Source organism: Podarcis bocagei, assembly GCF_964188305.1.
Source record: "Podarcis bocagei genome assembly, chromosome: 6".
NCBI classification, from domain to species: Eukaryota; Metazoa; Chordata; class Lepidosauria; order Squamata; family Lacertidae; genus Podarcis; species Podarcis bocagei.
Window position 1 is genome coordinate 86,313,705 of NC_138130.1, and position 11,534 is coordinate 86,325,238.

General features: G+C 47.3%; 1 protein-coding gene across 1 annotated transcript; it reads left to right on the top strand.

Annotated features, from left to right (window-relative positions):
* The first annotated feature begins 309 nt into the window (after positions 1-309).
* LOC308588547 (uncharacterized protein) lies at positions 310-8,079 on the top strand. Its single transcript, XM_081196957.1, has 6 exons — positions 310-514; positions 1,152-1,246; positions 2,105-2,372; positions 3,980-4,234; positions 5,819-5,913; positions 7,696-8,079. The coding sequence occupies exons 1-6, from the start codon at positions 341-343 to the stop codon at positions 7,988-7,990; spliced, it is 1,182 nt and encodes a 393-aa protein (XP_081053083.1). The 5' UTR covers positions 310-340; the 3' UTR covers positions 7,991-8,079.
* Positions 8,080-11,534: the final 3,455 nt, after the last annotated feature.

The window sequence follows — 11,534 nt, forward strand, 5'->3', positions numbered from 1 at the left end:
TATATCTATGGAGTGTCTGGCCAAAGGTCACGCTGTGAGCATCATGGCCAAGTGGGAAGATCTGATACAATGGCCATACTGTACTTACTCCCTGTTAGATCATTAGCTCGTCTGGATTCTGATCTAGCATATCTAACATATCCAGAATACAAGATATGAGGGGAAGTGTGGAGGCACTATTCTGTCCATGTCCATCCTGCTTGCTTTGAACACACATGCACCCCAATGCATCCCAAATGCATCAGAAACATGAATACTAATCCAAGACCAGTCTTCCCATATGTACAGCACTATTCTCCAGCCAGCCTTCTGCATCTTAATTCGGAGCAGATTATTTTCCATGGATATCACCATCCCTGCTGTGGTCTTCTTGACCCTCTCCTGCTGCCTTGCACCTGCAGAAGCCCAATTCACTGCTTCTCTTCTCACTGTGTCAAATGGAGGAAAGTGGGGTACCTGGGGGCCGCTGAAATTTTGTCCACAAGGATATTTTGCTCATGGCTTCTCATTGAAGGTAAGGTTTGCTCCTGTGTTGTTGTCACATCTAGCTCTATCTAAATTTAGTTCTCTCCTTTCTTTCTGAACACTCCACAGAACATAGTTCTAGACCCAGTGTTTTTTCTCTCTAAAAATGTTTAGGGGTACTCTCATTTTGACTCAAGAAAATAACCATTTTGTGGTTCAAATTGGGAAAAATAAATACAGTAAATGGAACCTGTGTGTTAGGTAGGGAGGTCTTGAGCCATTGGCACCAATGACCTTTGGGCCAAATATGGCCAATGAAGTCCTCAGTTTGACTCAGAGAAGCCTTATTGAAATTAATATTCATTAGCAGAGTTCTTTAACATCAGTGTAAAACTTAGCTGAATAACACCCCCTATTTTCAGCAACCCCCCCACTGTAATGGTCTGAGCTAGAAGACAGGGCATGGATAATTCCAGCTGAAAACTGTTGGATCCACACCATGTTAATTGCATTTGTTAACCATGAGTTCAATGAGATCTGTTTGACTCTGATTTCAGCGGGACTAAGCATAACTAACTTGGTGTGGATTCAACCCTGTGTCCCTTAGCCATTATTTATGTGAGCAGTACTACAATCCTAGCTTTATCTTCACATTTATTAAATCTCTTTCTGTCTTCTCTCACTAGGTGGAGTCAGACGAAGTTCCTGGTGATCAAACAGGCCTGAATGGAATCCGCTTGCACTGCACTGATGGTTCAACAATTGAGTCTAAAGTTGGACCGTGAGTAGCTTTCTTGCTTTCTTTTTGGTGTAATTGTTTGGAAGGTGGTGGTGGTGGGAAAGGCTGAGATGAAATTATTTATGCTGGGTTAGATAAGCAGCACGAAAAGGTAAATGTCGGGATTCATCTTGCTTGTTCTATGCTCTCAAAGGGTATTAACTCTACAATTTTGCTGTTTCATCTATGGCCCAGACAATGTTAAATTTAACCATGTAATACGTATTGCAAATGAAATACCAAAGCAATATTTTACCGTTTGATATACCCATGTAAGGGACGCGGGTGGCAATGTGGGTTAAACCACAGAGCCTAGGACTTGCCGATCAGAAGGTCGGCGGTTCGAATCCCCGCAACGGGGTGCATTCCTGTTGCTTGGTCCCTGCTCCTGCCAACCTAGCAGTTCGAAAGCACACCGGTGCAAGTAGATAAATAGGTACCGCTCCGGCAGGAAGGTAAACGGCGTTTCCATGTGCTGCTCTGGTTCGCCAGAAGCAGCTTAGTCATGCTGGCCACATGACCCAGAAGCTGTATGCCAGCTCCCTCAACCAATAAAGCGAGATGAGCGCCGCAACCCCAGAGTCGGCCACGACTGGACCGAATGGTCAGGGGTCCCTTTACCTTTACCTATACCCATGTACCAGTGATACCTAATTCTGTGCTCCTGGCCAAGGGCCACTACCTTCACTGGGAGGAGAGAGTGTTGGGAAAGGAAGGATAGGCAGAGGCAGGTACAGTGTGAACACATGAATGAGACTTTTGGAGCATCCAGTTGGAATGCTCACAAAGGCTTCATCCTGTTTTGAGCAAGCAGAGGGATGTTTGCGCATTTCTAATTAGCATTGATGTCATCTTTGACAGGTGGGGATCCTGGACACAGGCCCAATATTGTTCCAGAGGCAATCTGGTCTCTTTCCCTCTGAGAGTGGAAGAAGGCCGGGGCATAGATGATGATACAGCAGCCAACAACATCATGTTCATCTGCAAAGATGGAGAGGTGCTGAAGGGTCATGGACTTGACAGGGGTCATTTTGGCTCACCGAGTCGTCGTTGCACTGGTTCTATCTGTGGGATACAGACAAAGGTGGAGGATGAACAAGGCCTGAGTGATGACACAGCACTTAATGATGTACACCTCTACTGCTGTTTCTGAACCTTCTGCATCTCCACATCTTACCATGTTTCTCTGCTATTTTCAGTAGCCGTGGATGTTAACTATCATTAAATATCAGCTGGAGAATGGTGTGTGTCGATCTGAATTGTGTAACTCTGCACATTTCCCTTCTGAATGAGAGGAAATGGAAAAAAAAATTAAACAAGGGGCACAACTGTGCAGGTGATGGTTAACCAACATACAGATATTGTGCAGAGTCACAGTCTGAATTCATCTTGCTGGTCCTGAAATCAAGCATAGCACACTCTGGCGTTTCCAACCTAGAACTGAAATTATTTTGGTGGGTGGGGAAACATATTTAAATCCAAATTTAGAAAGTAAAATAGCTTGCATTGCCTGTGGGGCTGCTTTTAAAGGTGTCAGCTGGTACAGAGTGCATCTGCTTAGTTGCTGGTGGGGGACAGGAGTAGCTATACTGACTGTTTGGAGGCAATATGCCTCTGAATAACACTTGCTGTGAATCACCAATGGGGAAAGCACTGGTTTTTGATTTTCCATAGGCACTTGGTTGCCCACTGTGAGAACAGGATGTCAGATGAGATGGCTGGTGGACAGATCCAGCAAAACTCTTCTTATGTTAAAAGATCAGAGCACATAATATCTATGCTTTATCAGTGCCATTGCTTACCTGTTCATTTCTGGACTCAGTATAAAATGCTGCAGATTACCTGTAAAGCAGCAAGTGGTTTGGGGCCAGGTTATCTGAAGGACCTCCTGCACCAAAATTTATATGCCCGGGCCTTGAGTTTAGCTTCTGAGGCCCTGCAGATGCATCTGTCATTCATATCTATTTGATTAGTCAGCCCAAAAGGGGGTGTGTGTGTGTGTCTATGTAGGACCTGCATACTTGTGAAATTCCCTCACTAGGCAACTATCTTGTGACTCCAGGGATGTTTCTTATACAGTGGAACCTTGGGTTAAGAACTTAATTCGTTCTGGAGGTTCGTTCTTAACCTGAAGGTACCACTTTAGCTAATGGGTCCTCCCGCTGCCGCCTCGCCGCTGGAGCATGATTTCTGTTCTCATCCTGAAGCAAAGTTCTTAACCCGAGGTAATATTTCTGGGTTAGCAGAGTCTGTAACCTGAAGTGTATGTAACCTGAAGCGTATGTAACCCGAGGTACCACTTATATGTTACCCCTCATTCCACTGGAATTTTCTTTCTTTCTGGTAGTGGTTTTTTCCATTATCTGCAGCCTGTGAACTGTAGGTCAGAATGGCTCATTATGGGGCCATCCTGTGCCCCACCATGTATAATTTACAAATCTAGACTCAGCATTTAGTGACGTTTCTCCCTTCTTTCACATCTCCTGAATTCTCATTGTTGCAGTTCCAAGGATGTGGATATAATACCCAAGTGTGTTGCGGGACATTGCAAAGATAGAGAAGAGGTTAAATTTTTGCAGGATTATTTTGCCTTGGATGAGTTCCAGCAACTCTGAGAGGGTTTGGGGAATCCAACTCTTTTGTAAACTTCCTGGCCACTTTTTGACATGATGTGCATTTAATGCAACTCTGTCTTCTGGTGGTATTGTCTGACTTCTTACTGAGTTCTGGAAATAGCAGCACAGCTCAAAGTCCTGGGCTATAAATTCCCAACTTTCTTTAACTTTCTGCACCTCGATTCAGAGCAGATTACTTTCCATGGATTTTACCATCCCAGCTGTGGTCTTCTTGACCCTCTCCTGCTCCCTTGCGCCTGCAGAAGCCCGAAACTATAATTCTATCCTCACAGTGTCAAATGGAGGACCGTGGGGTATTTGGGGTGCAATCCAGTTTTGTCCAGCAGGATCTTATGCTCATGGCTTCTCACTGAAGGTAAGGTTTGCTCCTGAGATGTTGTCACATTCAGCTCTCTCTAAAGTTCTTCCCCTCCTTTCTTTCTGAATGCTTCCCAGAACATAGTTTTAGACCTCCGTGAGGAGGGGGGGAGCATAGGCAATGGCTGTACTCTTAAGTCTATTATTCTTCCCCTTTGTCTAAAAGGTGGAGAAGTGTTAAGGAATGATGGGAAAGATATCAGCAACCAGGTGATGGGCTGGTTTCCTCTTCGCCTACCCTGAGGTTGATCAGGAGAGATTCTGTTAAATTCATTTCTTTACTGGGAAAGTATTCTAGCATGGTTTGTTTCCGTGTGTGTGTGTGTGTGTGTGTGTGTGTGTGTGTGTGTTTAGGGGTGCAAGTCCCCCTCAATGCCACAGGTTGTATGTAAGTGGTTGCATCCTGTTGGCGGCTGGGACCAGTGACCTTTGGGCCAGGTATGGTCAATGAAGCCCTTCCAACTGTCTCACAAGGCAATATCTTTTGGAGGTACTGTATTCAGCTCAGCTTTACTCAAGAGAAGCCTGATGCAATTAATAGACTTTAGTAGTGTTCATTAATGGGACAAATCTGTGTAAAGCTTAGTTGAATACCATCCCTATTTCCCCCACCCCTCACCCCCAGTGATCTGTGCAGGGAATAAGAGCTTTTTCTCAATGGTAAGATTGTTTTCTTTCTGTGCTATGTGGTTAGAATGGGACTCCATGATATTATTGAATGCCACCCCAGTCTCTGAGTGGTGCACGATTCCAGAGTTTCCAGGCATCTAGCTGGGGTTCATGTTTTCTTTAGAGTGAGGCTGCTCCTCCTGCTCCGCTGGCACACATGGAGTAAAGAGATCTATTAGCAGCCGCTCTTCATCTCCATCCTGCAGTTTGTCCTCCACTGAGGCACTTTTCTCCTGCATCCCATTTTCCACATCAGGCTCCCAGGGGGTAGAGAAATCAGTCATCATCAGCTCCTCAGGTAGCTGGTCTCACTGCTGCACTAACTGCTGCTGGAGCATCTACCTGACCTACTCCAGGGAAGTTGCTGTTCCTCCCTTCATTTTGGTATGGGCACACCTTCCTCACAGGTCCACCTCCAGGAAACACAAATCTCACCTTCTGACACCACTGTTGCATACCAGCCCAATTTCCAAGTGGTGCGAGATTCCAGGAGTTCCAAGTGCTTACCCAGGGTTCGGGTTTCATTTTAGAATAAGGCACAGTGGAGACTGTGGTGTCTTTATGATCTATGGTTTAATTTGCACATATATACAACCTGAGCCTACAATGGAGAGGTTTACAGCATTACCTACAAAAGGGTTTTGCTTCTCTCATAGCCACAGCCTTGGATACAAACAGAAATCAAGCATTATTCTCTGGCCCTCTGCTTGCTGCTGTTCTTCTACCTCACATCACCAAAAACTCTTGCTCTAAAACCCAGGCTTGTCTTTCTAACTATCTAGAAAGGAGTTGAAGGATGGGTCCCACCCATTTGGTGTCTGGCACAGAGCCCCTTTTCCTTTGTTCTCTGAATGGGCCATCACCCAGATAATCACCTCATGAGGAAGCTAGCCTGGCATATTTTTCCCAATAGGTAGAGCCAGTTCAAGGCCTTGGGGACGATACAGCCCTGAATGGAGTCCGTCTCCACTGCACTGATGGATCAATAATTGAGTCTTCAGTTGGACCGTAAGTAACTTTCTTGCTTTCATTTATTCTTTGGTGTAATTGTTTGGAAGACGGGAGGGGCTGACAGGAAATTACTTACGCTGGGTTAAATCAGCACCATCAAAAGGTGAACATCAGGATTCATACTGCCTGTTCAAAACTCTCAAGTGGTATCAACTCTAGCATTTTCCTGGTTTCGAACACTACTTTGCAAGACCACAGAATTCATGGCAAATCCAGCCTGAGGGGCTGGCACTGTTGGACACTTGCTGAGGCCTGTCCTCCAGTAGGGGACCCTGTACCAACCTCTGGCTCTTCCTTGCTTAGCTGCCGCTCCTCCTTGCATGTTCACTTAACCTCTCTGAGCAAGTGAGTAGTGCAAGGAGGAAGGAGGACGAGCAAATTATGCTCTTCCTGCCCTCCTCTTTTGCCATATGTGTTGGACTCAGAGAAGAAGGCAAATGAAGGGGAAGTGATGACACTTAAGGAGGGAAACATTAAGGCAGAGCTTTCCAAACTGTGTGTCACAACACATTTGTGTGTTAGCTTCAGTGTGTAGGTGTGTCACGTGAACTCTCCCCACACTCCTTCATGAAAAGTTCGGAAAGCTCTGTATTAAGGGGATCTTGCTCAAGGCCAAATCTGGATCTGGCTCTGCCTCATGGAAGCCAAGAAATGAATAGAGACAGACTCCAATTCTATTCTGTTCTTAGAAAACACCATATTACTGTCAGGGATTAAATAACTGGAAGGACTAAGTGAAGTTATTTGTTTGGGAGTTGCACTGAGTTCAGTGAGACTTACTTCTAGGTAAAGTGTTTGTCACTGGAAGGACAGATTGTGAAGCTGAGGCTCCAATACTTTGGCCACCTCAAGAGAAGAAAAGACTCCCTGGAAAAGACCCTGGTGTTGGGAAAGATGGAGGGCACAAGGAGAAGGGGACGACAGAGGACGAGATGGTTGGATAGTGTTCTCGAAGCTACAAACATGAGTCTGACCAAACTGCGGGAGGCAGTGGAAGACAGGAGTGCCTGGCGTGCTCTGGTCCATGGGGTCACAAAGAGTCGGACACGACTAAATGACTAAACAGCAACAAAGTGTTTGTAGGATTGCAGCCCAAGTCAGTTATTGTTTTTCCTTACAGGACCACTAATTATTAAAGTACTAGCCCACATTTCCTCCCAAAGAAGTACTTTATTTTAAAAGTACTGTTAAAACAAAACATATTCAAAACATTTGAAATTTTTTTTACACTATCTAAAGCCTACCCCTGTACCCAGGCATATGATACCCTAATTGTTGGTGCTTTCTTCTTGACAGCAGGGATGGAGGATCATAATCCTATATCCCACATTACATCCTCTGAAATATACTGGTTGTTTTGCTTCAGGAGAGTTGTCTAACTTAAAAGAAGTCGAGCCCTAGTGAACTGATAATCTCTGATGATCTCCTGCCATCTCTCTCCTTTTCCAGTAAATATATAATTTTGCTAGATCATTCTACCAAGCAAAATTTATTGTAAATGGAACAGCAAAATGATATCAAACAGTTTCATAGACTTACTAGCTCTACCTAATTCTGGGTTCCTGGCCATGGACTACTCCCTTCACTGGGAGGGGAGAGTGTTGGGGTAGGAAGGAGGGGCAGAGGCAGGTACATTGTGGACATTTGAAGGCAGCAATGGAAAGGCCTTTGAGGCTTTTGGAGCATCCTCTTGGAATGCTCACAAGTGCTTGATCCCATTTGGAGCAAGCAGAGGGATCCTTGTGCATTTCTAATTAACATTAGTATCTTCTTTGACAGGTGGGGATCCTGGAAAGAAATTAAATACTGTCCCCAAGGCAATCTGGTCTCTTTCTCTCTGAGAGTGGAAGAACACCAAGGCAAAGGCGATGATACAGCAGCCAACAACGTCCAGTTCACCTGCCAAGACGGAACTGCACTGACAGGCCAGGGACTTGCCTGGGGTAGATTAGGCTCTTGGAGCAGTCGCTGCTATTCTGGTTCTGTCTGTGGGATCCAGACAAAGGTGCAGGGTTACCAAGGCGAGCGCGATGACACAGCACTTAATGATGTGGAGCTCTTCTGCTGTCGCTGAACGCTATGATGTCTCCTTATCATACAATGTTTCTCTGCTACTTTTCAGTTGTCATGGATGTTAACCACAATTAAATATCAGCTTGAGAATGGTGCGTGTCTATTTTGAACCAAATTACTTAACTTTGCACCTATCACTTCCCAATGAGAGGCAATGAAAAATATTAAATAAGGGGCACAGCTATGCAGGTGTTGATAGTGTTGGAGGCACTATTCTGTCAATTTGCTTAGTAAGAAACCAGCCTACTGCCAACATTCCGTAATTTCAACCAATGATTGAAGTTACAGCTTGATGTTTAGGGGTGGGGTGTGGTGGGGTGTGGGGAGAAGTGCAAGCCACAAAGGTAATAAACCAGGCATAGGCAAACTTGGCCTTCCAGATGTTTTTGGGACTACAACTCCCATCATCCCTAGCTAACAGGACCAGTGGCTAGGGATGATGGGAATTGTAGTCTAAAAACATCTGGAGGGCCAAGTTTGCCTATGCCTGTAATAAACTATGGGGGAAACACAACAACTGCCTGCAGAAAGGACTTCCCAGTTGTGTGTGAACATCAGTGTACTTCCTGGTGAAGTGACCACTGTCCCAAATAGCTGTGTGATCGAGCAGCTACATTTATATTTCTAACTTGTTATTTTTAACTTGGGTCTTCCTTCCAGGTGTACGTGTGTGTGTGTGTGTGTGTGTGTGAGAGAGAGAGAGAGAGAGAGAGAGAGAGAGAGAGAGAGAGAGTCTGTATACATTTTTAAAATCACTCAATCAACACATGTATAGTCCACCATTGTACCTATACTGAGGAGTGATGACCTTAGTGTTAATGTTTCATTGTGCAAATGGAAGCCTCTGAACAGGAGACAATTGCCTGCCCCACTACAGAGATAGACAGCAAGGTGCATCTCTCTGTGTCTAGGCCTGTCAACAGTGAACCTGATTTTCCCTTATTCAGTTTGATCATCTGGTTCCATTGAATTGAATGGATCCATCTTTTGGTGTGGGTGAAAGTGCAGATTCTCATTCATGGCCAATACTTTATGCATGTGTCAGGGGTTCAGGAGCAGAGGCACAGGAAAGGGAGGAAACAGAGAGCGAGGGGGAGGAATCCGAAGGAAATATGAGCGATGACAGCGGCCCGAGATCTCCGAGTCTTTCCAGTGAATCGGAAGATTCACAGAAAGGGGCGCCAGTGGTCAGAGCAAGGGGGGCGCCTAGGGGTACACACCAGGAAGAAGGGACCAGAGGAGACTCAGAGAGCAGCAGTTGGAAATCGGGACCAGCTTCCCCACCAGAGCACAGTAGGGGGGAGGGGTCGCAGGCATCGGGAGCTGGCGGCTCGCCGCAAGCGGGAAGGCAGGAGTTAGGATTGGCCACACCTCCATCGGGGAGCGAGGAAACGGTCAAGAGGAAGATCGAAGGCTGCGCGCGTGCGCCAAGTTCAAATGCACAGGAAGGCGGCACAGTAAGCAGTCCGGATAGGGAGCCAGGTCCTAAAGCCCGCCGCAAAGAGGGAGCAGAGTCCGGGGGGTCGGCATCAGAAGAGTCCAGGAAGGAAGAGACCACGGGGGGTAGAGGGACCCAGAGGAGGAAGGGAAGAAGGAAGAGGTGGAGTAAGGCTAGAGTATTAAGTTGGTGTACAGGAGGCGGAGACTCAGACGGAGCTTCGCCGGTCTAGCTTCTAAGACGTAGAGCTGCGCGCTGCGGCTTGAAAATGGAAACTGTAACTCAATAAAGACTTTTGTACAGTACTGCCGGCTAGCGTGGTCCTCTGTGAGCTGGGACCTGGAAGCGGCTCTGACAGTAAGCTCCGTCCCCAGTTGCACCAAAAGCCTCGCAGCGTGAGTGGACGCAGCGAGGGGTGAAGATTGGTGCTTTGTGAGCTCATGAAAGTCGGACGAGATGAATACTGAACAGCAGATAGCAGCCCTGCAAAATGCAGTGTCACATCTAAACACTGAGATACTCGCATCCAGGAAGAGGGAAGAAGAAATGGCCGCCGCCTACAAGGATCTCCAAGTCAGGTTGGAAGTGCTTACAAAGCAGGGGCAACCGGGACCCAAATCGGAGGGAATTGGGCTGGGGAGAAGAGGAGGCAGACTTGTATCTCATTTCGATGGGAATTTACAGCAGTACCCCAACTTCCGAGCAGATGTGCAGTTTGCGCTGCAACTGCTGGACAAAGACTAGAGATGAGCAAGAGAAGGTGGGGTTTATTCTATCCCATTTGCATGGAGACGCTAAAGCGTGGCTGCGCAATCTGTGGAGAGATAAGGATCCGGCACTCCGAAGTGCGGATGCCTTCATTAAAGCGATGGATTCGTGTTTTTTATCAAATATAGACGTTGATATCGCCAGAAAAGAGATACATGGGCTGAAACAAGGGAGGGCCAGTGTAAGGCAGTATCATTCCCGCTTTTTTGCACTGGTCAGTGCACTGGAATGGGACAAAGATTCAGCTCCAGTCAGAGACCTTTTCTGGGAAGGTTTGAACAGTGCAGTAAAGGACGAAATTGCGAGGGGGGAGAGACCCCGGAGCACTCAGGAGATCGTTCAGAGGGCGCTGACGATTGGGGTGCGGCTGGAAGACCGTCCATGGAGCAGGGACGAAGGGCGTGGAGGACGCGAGGCGGCAAGAGCACCTTCCTTCTTTCCCAGGGATGTAGCGCGTGCGCACTCCACGCCTCCGCCAGGAGGAGGAGGGGAACCTATGGAGGTTGGAGGTGCCAGGGCTCAATCAGCAACCAGAGCCCTAGCACCGGGAGCAGTCAAAGCGAAGCCTCCTAGAGGGAACAGGAAGTGCTACCTCTGTGACAGTCCTCAGCACATGGTGAAAGAGTGTCCCCAGAGGCTCCACAAGCACACTGCAGCCTCCGCGACGGTAACAGAAGCAACTCAGCAGAGAGAACCACAGCAGGGAAACGACGGAGTCTGGCTGGAAACAGAGGCACTGGGGCCCAGCCAGACGAGTCAGTGAAGCAGTCCCCAGAGATTTTGCAGCCCACAGACCCCCTCCCACCCAAACCAGTAGTGCAGCTCACCGCATCGCTCCAGCTACCCAATGGACTTACAATGGAAGTGCCAATTACCATTGACTCTGGTAGCAACGCGGACTTTATAGGACAGGATTTCATCGAGCAGCACAATATAACGCTACTGCCAGCCACGCTGCCCCTGAAGGTTGTCACGGTGGATGGCAGGGAATTGCTAGGGGGGCAGGTGGTGAAGCAAACGCCACCGATGGTGATGCAAATTGGCAATCACAGAGAAGTCATCAGCTTTAATGTCACCCAGCTGTCGGACACGCCTATAGTATTGGGCATGAGTTGGCTGGACAGGCACAGTCCAACGTTGGCTTGGTACCAGCGGCAACTAACCTTCGGCTCCTCTTACTGTGCAGAACACTGCATCCTGTCCAGACCGGAGGGGGAAGAAGAGGACGCACAGCTGCAATTGGGCACGCTGCAAGCAGTCCCCCGCAAGTACGCAGAATTTTTGGAAGTTTTCTGCGAGAAGGAGGCGGACAAGCTGCCTCCCCACAGGCCCTATGACT

Bases quoted from the DNA above. Each gene is read 5' to 3' on its own strand.
- LOC308588547 (XM_081196957.1), top strand. From the start codon at position 341: ATGGATATCACCATCCCTGCTGTGGTCTTCTTGACCCTCTCCTGCTGC. The intron at 1,247-2,104 runs GTGAGTAGCTTT...CATCTTTGACAG, and splicing joins ATTGAGTCTAAAGTTGGACC to GTGGGGATCCTGGACACAGG. The intron at 4,235-5,818 runs GTAAGGTTTGCT...TTTTCCCAATAG, and splicing joins CTCATGGCTTCTCACTGAAG to GTAGAGCCAGTTCAAGGCCT.